The sequence below is a fragment of the Microcaecilia unicolor genome, chromosome 3 (genome assembly GCF_901765095.1).
Source record: "Microcaecilia unicolor chromosome 3, aMicUni1.1, whole genome shotgun sequence".
Classification (NCBI taxonomy): Eukaryota; Metazoa; Chordata; class Amphibia; order Gymnophiona; family Siphonopidae; genus Microcaecilia; species Microcaecilia unicolor.
The window spans coordinates 156629718-156645991 of NC_044033.1; the positions used below are offsets into that span (position 1 = coordinate 156629718).

Below are 16274 nucleotides of genomic sequence, written 5' to 3' on the forward strand. Positions count from 1 at the left end.
CAACAGCCAATCCAGGCCAAGGGCACAACTGTTTTGGTTGTACTTTAGAAAGGCGGTACATCAAATTATCCACGATCCAAACCCAGATCCCAGTCCCTCGGCGGCCCTGCCCAGTATCTCCGGTATTCTATCTTAAATCTCTGCATCGGCAGATCCAGAGATGCTCCCGATACTACTACTACTACTACTACTACTACTACTACTTAACATTTACAGTCAGTCTCTTCTCAAAAAACCAGCAGCCCACTTTTCCACATAGGGAAACACACACAGACACGCACAGAAATCAAATTCCAGTTTTAAACAGGTCTGCATTTTTTTATAGGCTCATTCTGGGAAAGGTGATGTTAAGGTAATATTTAATTAGCAACATCTCACAGGGAAAGCGGGCAGCCTGAAAGTTCAGCGAAGGACATGCAAGCTAGGAAACTGTAATACTTTTGCAACGACGCTGACATTCCTTTCTTCATGGCTTTAAATAACCCTCCTGCGCGAGAAATGCTGGCTAGCGCCCTCGTGCCTCTTTAGCATAGCAGAGTTAAGTAGTAGGGTAGACGGGGCTGAAGGGAATACGGTTTACTCCGAGGGTCGGTTGCAACCTGCAGTGCGCCCTCCTGGACGAAAGAGGACGCCGCTCGTTGGCTCCTAGTCTCCCTGCTCACCACAGTCTCTCTTTCGCCGGCAGCTCAGCGCTAACTTCTATGCTTTTCCGGCAGGTGCGCGTGCGCCAACACCACGTTGTGGCTGTGGTGATGATGTAGTAGATAAGAACAGTGCGAGAAGAGAAGCGTGGTACTGGCAGTAAGGTAATGGGGAATAGGTGAGGGTATGTGTTCGCTTTCTAAAGGGTGAGGAAATCGGTCTCCCTACTTTTTACCTCTGAGCCAGGCGCGACCCCGAGTTAGGGACTCCCGGCCTCCGATGTCCTGAACATAGATGGAGCAATGAATATTCTTAGAAAACTCCTCGTATGGGATGGGGCACGGCGCGTTCTGTAAGCAAAATCGTAGAAACAGTTAAGCAAAGTTTGCCCAATTTTATTCCAAAGCGCACTGTTTCAGAGCCCAGCTCATCTACGGTTTTCTCATCACGCGTTGGTATGTAGGACTTTTTAAATTAGTATTTATTTAACGTCTTGCTAAATAAACTGGATACAGGCAATAAACAGTTACACCCAAGGCGGTGTAATTGTTTATTGCCTGAATACAGTTTTTACTTGGGTACAACAGTAAAACATCCAACTAATACACATAGCATTGTATGCTACTTATAGCGGTATTACACTACGTGTTAAAAACATCTTGAAAGACAGCAAAGGGAGCAATCGAAGGGAGGGGGGCCAACCTTGCTAGCGCCCGTTTCATTTCTCTCAGAAATGGGCATGCTTTACTAGTTTTAATATGATTTTGTTGTGCATGATATGCTCTTTATAATACTATACTTAGCATAGAACAAATTTCCAGTCCCTGCATGTGTTTTTGTGAGTATTCAAAATATGGCTGCACCCAGGAATTCAAGGAAGCTGCTCAAATAATTTAAAATATAAAATCTAGGTTTAATAGTGGAAGAGTAACCTAGTAAGAGCAGTGGTCTGAGAACCAGGGAAGCCAAGGTTAAAATCCCATTGACATGCCTTTTGACCTTGGGCAAAATTAGTTAATCCTCCATTGCCTCAGGTACAAACTTGAAATGTAGGTCTTCTGGGGATAGGGAAATAGTTATTTTACCTGACTGTAACTCTCACCTTGTTCTACTACTGAAAAGGTGTATGTAAATCCAAACTCAGAGGAAGAAGTATGTATTACAGCTTGTGTGTACTTTTAAAGTATTGGGCAGTACATAGGGCTACAGCAGTCCTTAAAGGGTTAAAATTGTGTCCCCCTTTTAATTGAGTAGCTATGAGTGATGCATATGAAGTACAGTGAGAGAAATTCATATTAATTCTTGAAACATTTGTGTGAGTCATCAGATACAATTACAATATTAAGCGAGCTCCTTTATAGCTCTTGGAAGAGGCAAAGTGGTTCACTTCGGAGAATTTTTATTTATTTATTGCATTTGTATCCCACATTATCCCACCTCTTTGCGGGCTCTATGTGGCTTATAATTCATCATGGATGTGGGAAATGGAAGGGAACATACATTTATTATTAACAGAGATTTGCAGTATGAATAAATCTTTCTTTGCAATAAATCTTCTTTTTTTATCTCTATATAGTCTATTTGTTCTAATAGTAATTATCACAATTTTTTTTTTTAGATAAAAGGATTGTTTTGGGTTTTAAGTAAAAAGTGTTTGCTTTCACTGTGTCTTCATGACTGTAAGAGTGGCATTTTTGTAGATATCTTTTTCCACAGGTAACCTAAGTAGAACCCTTGGCTTGCCCAGACAGCACATTTCTTCTGTTGTTAAGGCAGCCTGAAAGAGAAGTGAGGATAATGCAAGGCTTTGACTTCCACAAAAATGTTCAACAACTTAATGTTCAGTATAACTGCTGGAATGTGGAATAAAACCTCAACAATATGAAAATATTTTTTGAAATGTGATTTTTATTAGAAATCAAGCAGTAAAATCAACCCCCCACGCCCGAAAGAAACAAGAACCTTCAGACTTGGTGGGCTCTTATCCAAGTCTGAAAGGGTCAGCAGGAAAAAAAACCCTTCAAATAATCAGCAATTTAAGATCCAACTTCGTGCCCTTTGTGGCATAGCACTCCACCATGGTTCCCATATCTGCTGAAATTTCCTTCGTGCAGAACCACCCAGCATTGTATCATTCCAAAACCATAAACAATATGAAATTTAATAATTTTAGATACCATGAATGCAGGTGACTTGTCTGTTTGATGTGATGTATAATACATATTGTACCAAGTTGGGTACCATCATGGAAAACTGACACAACACGTAAATAAAAAGCATAAAATACAGTAGAAAAAGAAGCCAATAACATTTCCAATCAGCTTTTTTACAATAATATTGAAATCTTCTAATTCTGAACTTTCTACTAATTTTCTATGGTGGTTTGTTTCATGATACTAGGTCACAGACGGATGGACACAATTTCTGTATAAGGCATTTTTGTTTTGCTTCGTATAAGAATACCTAAATATGACTTCGTTAGCACATCAGTTGAAGCGTCTTGCCCTACCTCAGAATGACCCCAGTTTCCTGGCTCGAAAGGAAGCCGCATCTCTCCTGTTTGACTGTAAAGAGGCGGCAAATATTGACAGAGATACTTTCTTTGCTATTGGTAAGTGTGGCTTTGAATGCCATTGTTACTTTATTTTTGTTGATTTGTTCCTCTAGTTCTTGAAGTCCCTATTGATAAGACAGTGCTGTGGTGAGTCTATTTGACATCTGTTCCTGTTGGACTGTACTGGTTAAAGCCCAGAATTAATTTGAAACATTATGCAGATCAGAATAGTGTTATCAATATAATCAGATGGTGTGCTTGGGGGCTTTTGGTTTTAGGCACTCATGTAACCATATGAGAGCTGACTGGACTTCAGAAGGGTTATTTTTCTTTATATTTTTATATAAGTTTTTAAGTATACATATCCAACCAAAAGGAGTGCTTGTAAAGAAAGGTGTACAATAAAGGAATACAAAAGAAAAATAAAACAAAATAAATGGAAAAGGAGAACTTTTTTCTTGTTGTATCACTGAAGTCCACAATGAGAAATCCAAAGGTACAAATCTAAGAAAAAGGCAATACAGCACAAACATCTTAAGACAGAGTGGAAGTGGAGGGGGCCTCCAGTCTTTTTGTAACCATAAAAAAACAATTTGAGAAGGTATAAAGAAATAAACAATACTTAATGGATCTAAATTTGAAAATACATTAGCAGGTAAACTCCAAGAGGGGTTGAAAAACAGTATTTCTTTTGGTCTTTGTGTAGTACAAAAATAGGCTTTCGTTTTTTTCTTTAAAGGGAGAAGCAGCTGTATTCAGGGCAAAGATTTCTAGGCTTCATATCCCACAAAAAATAGAGGAAAATAAGTTGTTGCAGTCTAGTTTCCGGTGTGGATAGTAAACTTACAAACTAAGTGGCCTTTTTATTATTATTATTATTATTTGTTGCATTTGTATCCCACATTCCCCCACCTATTTGCAGGCTCAATGTGGCTTACATAGATTTGATAACATTGTCATATCAGAACAGAATATCAGATACAGTTAGTAATGTGTAGCGATTAGGGAGGGAGGAGGGAAGAAGGAAGAGAGTTGTTAGGGTAGTTATAGAAGGTTGTTAAGCCCTAACGCATGTTTAGCATGTAAGAAAGGCTTACTTCAAAACGGGTTAGTGTTTTGCGGTATTTTGTCTGTTAGTGCATATTAAACTGGTTGTGAGCTATTTTTTGAAAATGTTTTTTGAGGGGGCCTCTCAAGGGGGAGAATGGGCATGGAAGCATTATCCAGTTACTGCATTCCGATTAACGCTTGCTAACTGGATAATGCAAGGTAATCACTGGAGCCCTTAGTGTCTCTTAAATAGGCAGTAGGTGCTCCCGTGTTAATTTTTTGTAGGTATATATTTATTTATTTGTTGCATTTGTATCCCACATTTTCCCACCTATTTGCAGTCTCAATGTGGCTTACATTATTCCGTAATGGCGATCGCCATTTCCGGAATGAGAAATACAAAGTGGTATTGCATTAAAGTTCATAAGTGACAGAGTAAATTAAGCAGTCAAGTATAGAGAATTCATTTCCGGAATGAGAAATAAAGTGGTATTGCGTTAAGAGTTCATTAGTGATAAAGTAAATGAAGCAGTCAAGTATAGAGAGTTCGGTTTTTTCCAGTTCTGGTATAGTTTCGTTGTCTGGTATTTAGGATGGATCATTATGGTGTGCCTTATTGAACAGGTTGGTTTTTAGTGATTTTCGGAAGTTTGTTAGTTGGTGCATTGTTTTTATGGCGTTTGGTAGTGCATTCCATAGTTGCGTGTTTATATAGGAGAAGCTGGATGCATATGTTGATTTATATTTTAGTCCTTTGCAGCTGGGGGTAGTGTAGATTCAGGAATGTGTGTGCTGACCTTTTTATGTTCCTGGTTGGTAAGTCTATGAGGTCTGACATGTAGACCGGGGCCTCGCCGTGAATGATTTTATGAACCATGGTGCAGATTTTGAACGCAATGCGTTCTTTAAGTGGGAGCCGGTGTAGTTTTTCTCTTAAGTGTTTGGCGCTTTCGTATTTCGTTTTTCCAAATATGAGTCTGGCTGCTGTGTTTTAGGCAGTTTGGAGTTCCTTAATGATTTGCATCTGGCATAGATTGCATTGCAGTAATCTAGGTGGCTTAGCACCATTGATTGTACCAGGCTGCGGAATATTTTCCTTGGGAAGAAAGATTTTACTCTTTTGAGTTTCCACATTGAATGGAACATTTTCTTTGTTGTATTTTTCGCATGGCTTTTTAGTGTGAGATTTCGGTCAATTGTAACTCCAAGAATTTTCAGGATTTCGATCCAACCACAGCACCAAAACAGTACTAATCACTCTCCTAACCAAATTCAAACATGCAATTGCAACTGGCAATAGTGTACTTCTCTTACAATTCGACATGTCCAGCGTGTTCGACATGGTAAACCATAAAATACTATTAAACATCCTAGAATACTTCGGGATTGGAGGAAGCGTACTTAGTTGGATCAAAGGCTTCCTAACCGCAAGAACATACAAAGTGATATCAAATTCGAATACATCATCACCATGGAAACCAGAATGCGGAGTACTCCAAGGATCACCGCTTTCACAGACCCTCTTCAACCTAATGATGACACCTCTAGCCAATCGCTATCCAACCAAGGCCTTAATCCTTACATCTACGCAGACGATGTCACAATCTACATCCCGTTCAAACATGATCTAACAGAGATCACAAATGAAATAAAACACAGCCTCCAAATCATGAATTCATAGGCAGATGCATTTCAATTAAAACTTAACGCAGAAAAAACATCTCATCCTCTCATCACAATATAACACGAACAAACCCACCACTATAAACACCCCAGACTACACCCTTCCTATTTCAGATAGCATGATACCAGAAGATTGATGGGTGGCCAATGTAACACCGATTTTTAAAAAAGGTTCCAGAGGTGATCCGGGTAATTATAGACCGGTAAACCTGACGCTGGTGCCGGGCAAAATGGTAAAGACTATAAAGAACAAAACTACAGAGCATATTCAAAAGTATGGATTAATGAGACAAAACCAACGTGGATTTAGTGAAGGGAAGTCTTGCCTCACCAATCTACTACATTTCTTTGAGGGGGTGAACAAACATGTTGATAAAGGTAAGCTGGTTGATATTGTGTATCTGGATTTTCAAAAGGCATTTGACAAAGAACCTCATGAAAGGAAATTGGAAAGTCATGGGATAGGAGTAAGTGTTCTATTGTAGATTAAAAACTGATTAAAAGATAGAAAACAGAGAGTAGGGTTAAATGGTCAGTTTACTCAATGGCGAAGGGTAGATAGTGGGCTTCCCCAGGGGTCTGTGTTGGGACCGCTGCTTTTTAACATATTTATAAATGATCTGGAGATGGGAGTAACTAGTGAGGTAATTAAATTTGCTGATGACACAAAATTATTCTAAGTTGTTAAATCGCAAGAGGATTGTGAAAGATTACAAGAGGACCTTATGAGACTGGGCATCCAATTGGTTCTAGATTTAATGTGAACAAGTGCAAAGTGATGCATGTGGGAAAGAGGAAACCGGACTATAATTACATGATGCACATGATTCCACATTAGGAATCACTGACCAGGAAAAGGATCTAGGTGTCATCGTTGATGATACGTTGAAACCCTTTGCTGTCTGCGACGGTGGCTAAGAAAGCAAATAGAGGGGCCCTTTTATAAGGTTGTGCGTCAAATCGGCATTACCGCCTGGCTACTGCATACCCTGGGTGGTAATTATGAATTTGGCGGTTGCCGAAAACACGCGATAGAAAATATTTTCTATTTTCTACTACGTGGTGCTTCCCTGGCAGTAAATGTCAGTGGGCGCACGCTGCATACCTACCACCCAGGTAGCGTTTGAGAACTTATCACTAAGTCAGTGGGTGGCGGTAAGGTCTCAGGCCGAAAATGGACGCGCTGGTTTTCATTTTGCCGTGGCCTAGTAAAAAGGCTCTAGAATGTTAGGTATTATTAGGAAAGGAATGGAAAACAAAAATGAGGATGTTATAATGCATTTGTATCGTTCCATGGTGCGTTCACACCTCAAATACTGTGTGCAGTTCTGGTAACCGTATCTGAAAAAATATATAGTGGAATTAAAAAAGGTACAGAGAAGGTCGGTGAAAATGATAAAGGGGATAAGATGACTTCCCTATGAGGAAAGGCTGAAACGGCTAGGGCTCTTCAGCTTGGAGAAAAGAAGGCTGAGGGGAGATATGAAAGAGGTCCATAAAATAATAAGTGGAGTGGAACGGGTAAACGTGAATCGCTTGTTTACTGTTTCCAAAAATACTTGGACTAGGGGGCTCGTAATGAAGCTACAAAGTAGTAAATTTAAAACAAATCAGAGAAAATATTTCTTCACTCAACATGTAATTAAACTTTGGATTCGTTGTCAGATATTGTGGTAAAAACAGTAAGCTTAGGTTTAAAAAAAGGTTTGGATAACTTCCTAAAAGAAAAGTCCATAAGCCATTATTAAGATGGACTTTAGGAAAATCCACTGCTTATAAGCAGCATAAAATGTATTGTACTGTTTTGGGATCTTGCCAAGTCCATTTTAATAATGACTTATGGACTTTTCTTTTAGGAACCTTTTTTAAAAATCGGCGTTACATTGGCCACCCTCCAGTCTTCCGGTACCATGCTTGATTTTTAAGATAAATTACATATTACTAGCAATACTTCTGCAAGTTCAATTTTCAGTTCTGTCAGTACTCTGGGATGAATACTATCCGGTCCAGATGATTTGCTACGCGGCGTAGCGAAGGCGGGACATGGGCGTGGCTACCAGATGGCCGGCTTTCGCGGATAATGGAAAAGAAAAGCGGCGTTAAGCAGTATTTCGCCGGGTTTACTTGGTCCTTTTATTTTCACGACCAAGCCTCAAAAAGGTCCCCCAACTGACCAGATGACCACCGGAGGGAATGGGGGATGACCTCCCCGTAGTCCCCCAGTGGTCACAAACCCCCTCCCACACTAAAAAAAATAAAAACCTTTTTTTACCAGCCTGTATTCTAGCCTCAAATGTCATACCCAGCTCCCTGACAGCAGTATGCAAGTCCCTGGAGCAGTTTGTAATGGGTGCAGTGCACTTCAGGCAGGCAGACCCAGGTCCTCCCCCCCCCCCCCCCCACCCCACCTGTTACACTTGTGGTGCTAAGTGTTGAGCCCTCCAGACCCCCCCCCAAAACCCACTGTACCCACATGTAGGTGCCCCCCTTCACCCATAAGGGCTATGGTAATGGTGTAGAGTTGTGGGGAGTGGGTTTGGGAGGGATTTGGGGGGCTGAGCACCCAAGGTAAGGGAGCTATGCACCTGGGAGCTATTTGTGTATTTTTTTAAACATTTTTAGAAGTGCCCCTTAGGGTGCCCGGTTGGTGTCCTGGCATGTCAGGGGGACCAGTGCACTACAAATGCTGGCTCCTCCCATGACCAAATGCCTTGGATTTCGCCGGGTTTGAGATGGCCGGCATTTTTTTCCATTATCGCTGAAAAACAAAACTGGTGATCTCAAACCCGGCGAACTCTGGCATTTGGCCGGGCTACGTATTATCGAAAAAAAAGATGGCCGGCCATCTTTTTCGACAATACGGTTCCGGCCAGCTGTTGCGCCGCCGCCAAAATAGATTGCCGGCGATCTATTTCACCGGCGACGTTCAATTATGCCCTTCCACGTCTTCCCTGAGCGCCCCTTTTGCCCCTTGGTCATCTAACTGCTTCTTTTGCTGGCTTCTTGCTTTTAATATACCTAAAAAAGTTTTTACTATGTGTTTTTGCCTTCAATGCAATCTTTTTTTTTTTTTTTTCAAAGTCCCTCTTTGCCTTCCTTATCAGTGTTTTGCATTTGACTTGCCATTCCTTATGCTGTTTCTTATTATTATTTTCAGTTGGAGCCTTCTTCCATTTTTTGAAGGATTTTCTTTGTTCTAATAAGTTCCTTCATCTCACTTTTTAACCATGCTGGCTGTCGTTTGGTCTTCCTTCCTCCTTTTTTAATACATGTAATGTATTTGGCCTGGGTTTCCAGGATGGTATGTTTGAACAGCATCCATGCCTGATGTAAAGTTTTGACCTTCGCAGCTGCTCCTCTAGGTTTTTTTTTGGGTTTTTTTCACTATTCTTCTAATTTTATCATAGTCTTCTTTTTGAAAGTTAAATGCTAATGTATTGGATTTCCTGTGTGTACTTACTCCAAAGCCGATATCAAATCTGATCATATTATGATCACTGTTATCAAGCGGCCCCAGCACCATTGTCTCCCGCACCAGATCATGCTCTCCACTAAGGACTAGGTCTAGAATTTTTCTTCCTCTTGTTGGCTCCTGTACCAGCTGTTCCATAAAGCAGTCCTTGATTTTGTCAAGCAATGTTACCTGCCTAGCATGCCCTGATGTTACTACTACTACTACTTGACGTTTCTAAAGCGCTACTAGGGTTACGCAGCGCTGTACAATTTAACATAGAAGGACAGTCCCTGCTCAAAGGAGCTTACAATCTAAAGGACAAATGTACAGTCAGTCAAATAGGGGCAGTCTAGATTTCCTGAAAGGTATAAAGTGTTACATTTACCCTATCAATATTGGGGTAATTGAAATCACCTGTTATTATTGTGTTCCCCAATTAGTTAGCCTCCCTACTTTCTGATAACATTTCTACATGTCTGTTCATCCTGGCCAGGTGGACTGTAGTACACTCCTACCACTATCCTTTTCCCCTTTACACATGGCATTTCAATCCATAAGGATTCCATGATGTGTTTTGTTTCCTGCAGCATTTTCAATCTATTTGATTCAAGGCCCTCCACCAATTTGATTCACCCTATATCACTATGATATAATTTGTACCCTGGTTTTCCTCCTTTCACCAGATCTCAGAGATGCGTTTTATAACTAATTTTTAATTTAGTGCAATATATTCTAACTCTCCCATCTTATTTCTTAGGCTTCTGGCTGTTGCACATAGACATTTCAAACTGTTCCTATTTACATCTTGATCAGCAGTTAACAGTGTTAATTTGCTATCTTTTGTCTGCTTTTTTATTTAAATCGCATAGGGGCTCATTTTCAAAGCACTTAGCCTTACAAAGTTCCATAGTAACCTATGGAACTTTGTAAGGCTAAGTGCTTTGAAAATATGCCTCCTGGTCTACTATGGTCTCTATTGCAACCTCGCTATCGGGATACCCTATCTTCCCTGTTTTGTGATATCTTTGAAAGATACCTTGTTCCAAACCATGCGCTTTTCAACGACTGTCAGCCTTCCCCCAGGTTCTAGTTTAAAAGCTGCTCTATCTCCTTTTTAAATACCGATGCCAGCAACCTGGTCCTACTCTGGTTAAGGTGGAGCCCATCATTCTGGAATAGTCTCCCCCTTCCCCAGAATATCACCCAATTCCTTACAAATCTAAAACCCTCCTCCCTGCACCATCACCTCATGCACATATTGAGACTCCGGAGCTCTGCCTGTCTCTTGAGCCCTGCGCGTGGAATGGGGAGCACTTCAGAAAATGCTACCCTAGAGGTTCTGGATTTGAGCTTTCTACCTAAGAGCCTAAATTTGGCTTCCAGAACATTTCTCCCACATTTTCCTATGTCATTGGTACCCACATGTACCAAGACAGCAGGCTATCTAAAATGTAAAAATGGACATATAACCCTTAAAACATAAATGACATGCAACCATGAGATACTACTACCCGGTTTAACCCCGGAATATGCTAATAAGGTTGTAAACTAAAAGTATTACTGCCTAGCTTACTGCAACAATATGCAGTATCCTTTAAATGGGATTTGCAGATCGCCACTAAACAGGGCTGAATTAGAAATAAAAGTGCGTAGAAAGGATAGTATCAATCAACAAAACATGTAAGAAAAACGTTATAATCGGTGAAGTTGCCATAAATACTATTCTAGCCAAATTTAAGTGACAAAAGTGCATAGATAGATGTGACAAGAAAAGTGAAAACTAAAATAAGTGAGCAAATATGTATCCTCATTCTGAAAGTGTCGTAATCTGCATAACAATGTCTAACAAGAAACCATCCACAGAAACATTTTATGTGTGCTTGCTTACATGTAACTAAGTGAACGAATGTAAAAAAAAAAATACTTATTCCAAATGTGCATGAATCTGTACAATAGTGTCTAACTTAAGACTGTCCACATAACGCTCCGCATATCTTACCACATTCATTCTCTCTCATAGTAAACATTTCCTTGAGAGTAGGAGGCTTCTGGTACATGATGTATCCCTTCAAGCCGTAACTGAGACAGTGGAAGGTGAAGTGACTCTCTCAGTCACAAAGAATATCAGTGGGATAAATGGAATATTGAACTGGAGCAGGTCTAATTGTTAACCTGCTGCTGCTAACCACTAAATCCCTGCTACACGTCCATGGCACAGTGTAATCCTGCTACACTCACACACACCCCTCTAATTTTCTGGTATCTGTGAAGGACAAGCACATTGTCATCTTTGGAGAATTCTTATGTTTGTCCATGAAAATGTCTGAAAACCTGCAAAGAATCTAGCTTTATGCAGAACCAGAGCAGCTACCTGAACTTACAATACCAGCAAAAGCGGATCATACATGAGCGTGAGATATACTCTTTTTTTTTCTGCTTGGCATTAACATGTTTAAAGGGTCTGTTTTAAGCAGGAGTTGTAATGTCTCATTCGATGGACAAAGCAATGCTCATGCATTTTCTCTTTTGCTCTCTACAGGATGTACTGGCCTGGAGGAGCTTATGGGCATCGAACCATCTTTCGAGGCCTTTCAGGGTACACTCTTCAGCCAAGCATCCAAAAGCCTGGAGCGCAGCGTGCAAACCAAAGTGGCAAACCAACAACTGGATGAGAATATTGCTCTCTTCCTCACGCGCCTCTCCCCTTACTTCATGTTGAAGCCTGCACAGAAGTGCCTGGAGTGGCTGATTTACAGGTAGGCCGGTAAACTGCATGCTTAGTGGGGTCTTAAAAAATTCATGTTGTATTTATTTTAAGTAATTAAATGAAAGCCAAGAATGGTACATTAAATAAGGAATTAAATTATTAGAAACCATATGAACAGATTGTAAGCCACATTGAACCGAAACTTATTTTTGGATAATTGTGGGATATAAGAATGAATAAATAAATAAAATGAGGACTCGGAAAGATATGCAGTTGGAGGAGGAAGTGATGCTAGCCTCCTACATGGATGTCTGAAACTGAGTTCCTTGCCCTAGCCTGATTATTTTGCTTTAATCCTATTACATCTGCCCTGTTTGATTGTGAGACTACTTACTTAGTTGATGCAGAAGTCGAAATTGAACGACATAAAGGAAGCCCTTCGACAATTTCGGCTCCACTAGTGAGGACGATGAGGATCACAGAGATATGCAGACCCTGAGCCGTGATATTAAACTGTGATTCTATTACTTAGCTTCCCACTGTTCCAGAATGTGTGGGATAGTTGTGTCCATCAACCAGCAGTGGAGATAGAGAACTGAAAACTGAACTGAGACCTATCACCATTGGCATCCAGGCCAGCTCCTCAGTATTTTCTAGTGGATGGGCACACTTTTCAGCTATTGTTTCTGAGTTTTTTGCTCTTGGTCCAGTTGGTGAAGTGTCCCTCATATAAGCTTTGGAGGTGGCTTGAGTATGTAAAGTTATAGCTGAAGGTCTTCAGATCCCTGTCTCTGGTGCCCCACAAATTTACTTCTTCCCTCTTTTCACCTCTCTTCTGTTTTCTGTGGAGATTTCCTTTTCCAGCATAATAACCTTTATTTAAAAAAGAAAAAAAAGGAGAAGGAAAGAGGTCTATTGGAAAGCGTGGGACAGAGTATCAGTCCTGTTTCTATCTCATTTTGGGTAAGACTTTTGGAGACTGTGAGCTTGGGGAACCAGCTGTCAATGGTAAGTCAGACTAGGTTGACTTGGAACCACTTGGAGGGCTGCAAGTTCTGTTTGGTACAGGTGAGGGATCCTAACTCACTGCTTGGGACACATGCTATGCTTGTGCCAGTCGGGGTGAATGGGATCTTGCCAGGTACTTGGACCTGGATTGGCCACTGTTGGAAACAGGATACTGGACTTGATTGACTTTCCGTCTGTCCCAGTATGGTAACGCTTATGTACTTATGTAAGACTTGAATAGAAATGGATTTGCCACAAATCCGTTAAAAGCAAAGCACAATAATGCAAAATGATTCAAAAATATAAATCTGAAATCAAGAAAGCCAAAGTTAAGTACTATGAAAACAAGATGGGGGGGGGGGGGGGGTCAGCAACCAAACTATTAAAAAAAACATTTTGGGCTTATAAATGGTCTGCTAGACACAAAGGATCTGACAGCAGATAAGACAATCTCCCTTAGCCCAAGAACTGGCCATCTACTTCAAATAGAAAATATTCAACATCAAAAGAGGTCTCCCCAACCCCATGAACCTTATAGGTAGATACTTGGACATGACAAGGGAAACGGAGGACCCATACCAGCAGATAGAACATGGTCAACTTTCACACCTCCCTCCACCGACATGGTTAAAAATCTTATGAAGAAATATGCTAAATCACAATGCCTACTAGATAATTGACCGAATTTCCTGCTAAAGAATGCCACTGATGCATTTATATGTTTCCAAACGAAATGCATCACTTACATACTCAACCAGGGTCAATTCCCAAAGGAGAAAGGTGGCATCATCCTAACCCCCATCCAGAACAAGATAACGTGAGATGTAGTATCCAACTACAGACCTCAGCAAAACTGATCGGTTGTGCTTCCAAATACGACCACATGACTACCAATAAGAACAAGAGTAATCTTCAAAATTTGCACTCTCGTTTACCAGGTTTTATACGGCACTGCACCAAACTACATGATGTCACTAATTGAACTACTGCAACCAACCAATTGAGAGACTACCTTATCATACATCTTCCCAGCAGCAAAGGGGTGGTTTACAAATCAGCCTACACTGCAAACTTCCCTTTCAACGCGGCCAGATGGTGGAATACATTGGCCAAGGACACAAGACACGACACCACCTATGCAAGCTTTCGCACAAAATTAAAAACATACTTATATAAGAAATTCCTTAAGCTCAATGCAACCGAGCATCAAGAACAGATAACACAACAAGCTATAGCCAGATCATATGGTCGCACTACCCCCCTAGATATTCTAACTTGTCCATTTATCTCCCTTCTCCCTTTTCATGCACCCCTCACATGTATTGGATTTTCTGAATTGTATACCTGTCATCTGTAAATCTGAATAGCTTGTATATCTGATTAACTTAATGTAAGCCAAACAGAACTGAGTCTTCAACTGGGGTATAAATCCAGTAAAGTAAAGGAATGGTAAGAGCTGAAAGATAACATGGAAGACCTAGCCAGAAAGTCCTGAAAGTAAGTGTAAGAAGTTTGAACAGGATTGTTTTGTGTGCTTTTGTTTCTTTTGTTTTATTTTTTTTTTCTTGTGACTTGGCAACTTTTATCTTCTTTTTTGTCCCCTCTGCCTCTGCCCCCCTGGCTTCTCTAGGCCCATTCTGCTCTTTTCCTTCACTTCAACTTTCAACTCCTTCTCTGCTGTCTAGTCTCTCTCCTATATGACAGGGAGCAGCCTGGGCTCCATTGGTGGCATTTCTTCTCATTCTGATGTCAGATGCCAAATTGTAAGTGCTTGGATGACCTGGCATCTTTTTTTTTCCACAGCCCTGAGTAGTCTCTTTTCTCTTTGCCTGTTTCTTTGTCTGTAAGGGCGTTAGTTTTCAAGTTATTTTTCTTTCACAAAGACAGAGGTTATTGAACGTACTAGGTTAATCATGGTCTTACTGCTTTCTTACTAAATAGTATGGGGCATTGCATGCTAAGTTGTACTTTTTTAATGTCTGTGTTAAATTTCTTTCTAACTTTGTTTTCTGTTGAAAATTTTAACAAAGCATATACCACATGTGAACATTATACAACCTGTGTTGCACTGTAAAATAATATTAAGTTGCTGCAGGGCACATAGGCTCCAACAGTTATGACTGCCACTGGCTTGGCATAACTGTTGGTGTCTAACTTCAGGAGCACCAGTGCCGTCTTACAGTCAAATTCCTAACAGAATCTTGGTGCCCAGATTCCGTTATAGAATTGGGCTAAGTGCATGACATTGGGGTGCTTAAATCTTTGCCAATTTATAGATTGAACATTCAGGTAAAGGTTTCCAATTCATGTGGAGGTCTTAAGAAAAAAAAAGTTTGTTGGAATGTAAAGAATGTTGCATCTACATCCGGGAAAAAAATGATAAAAAATATTTCAGGGTGCATTGTCCTAATTGTATCCAGGAGGTTAAAGACCCCTTCCTTAATTTGGCCCTGGCTGTCCATGAGAGCCTGTATGTTGGAATCTGGAGGAAAGAAGGTTTCAAACATAAGGGAAACAAAGATTGGCTCACAATCAATGCGCAAGAGTATAGTGACTCTACACTACACTCAAAACATAGGTGCTTGTCAGTGTATGAGGGTTTATTTTTTTCACTGAGGATCTACTCTGTGTCAAATTTCTATTAAAATTAAGCCTCTTTGTCTCATAAAGTCAGATGAAATATTAGCTTTCATTACAGAGAGTCACAATCTTCAGGATACAGAGAGTAAAAGGTATTGTGTCCAAGCATGATTGCTGCCACCACATAATCTTCTCTATGGCATCATCATCTCCAAATAGATTAGTTTTGTGAATACTGTGGCAAGAATGAATCTCGCCCTTAATTCTCAGGGTATACAATCTCACTGACTCAAATTTCCTGCTAGCGCTCGCATTGTTCCAAAGTGAACACTAGTAGTAAATATATATAGGCAGCATATCAAGGTGTGCTTGGAAGTTCGTTGTGTGATCTGTTGAATACTATTTAATTGTATTCTGTTGTTTTTTAATCTTTGTTTTGGTAGGTTTCACATCCACTTGTACAATCAAGATAGTTTTGTTGGATGCGTCTTGCCATACCATGAGACAAGAGTATTTGTAAGAGTTATCCAGCTCCTGAAAATTAAAGATCCTACTCACAAATGGAACTGGTTGGAGCCTATTCAGGTACATTAGGG

At 40.4% G+C, this 16274-nt stretch overlaps 1 protein-coding gene across 1 annotated transcript in view; it reads left to right on the forward strand.

The window, feature by feature from the left end:
* The first annotated feature begins 748 nt into the window (after positions 1–748).
* Positions 749–16274, forward strand: part of HEATR1 (HEAT repeat containing 1) — a 275600-nt gene continuing 260074 nt past the window's right edge. Inside the window, 4 exon segments of the mRNA XM_030196518.1 lie at positions 749–806; positions 3043–3253; positions 11923–12139; positions 16122–16263. Coding sequence (XP_030052378.1) covers positions 3112–3253; positions 11923–12139; positions 16122–16263 — 501 coding nt within the window. The 5' untranslated portion in view covers positions 749–806; positions 3043–3111.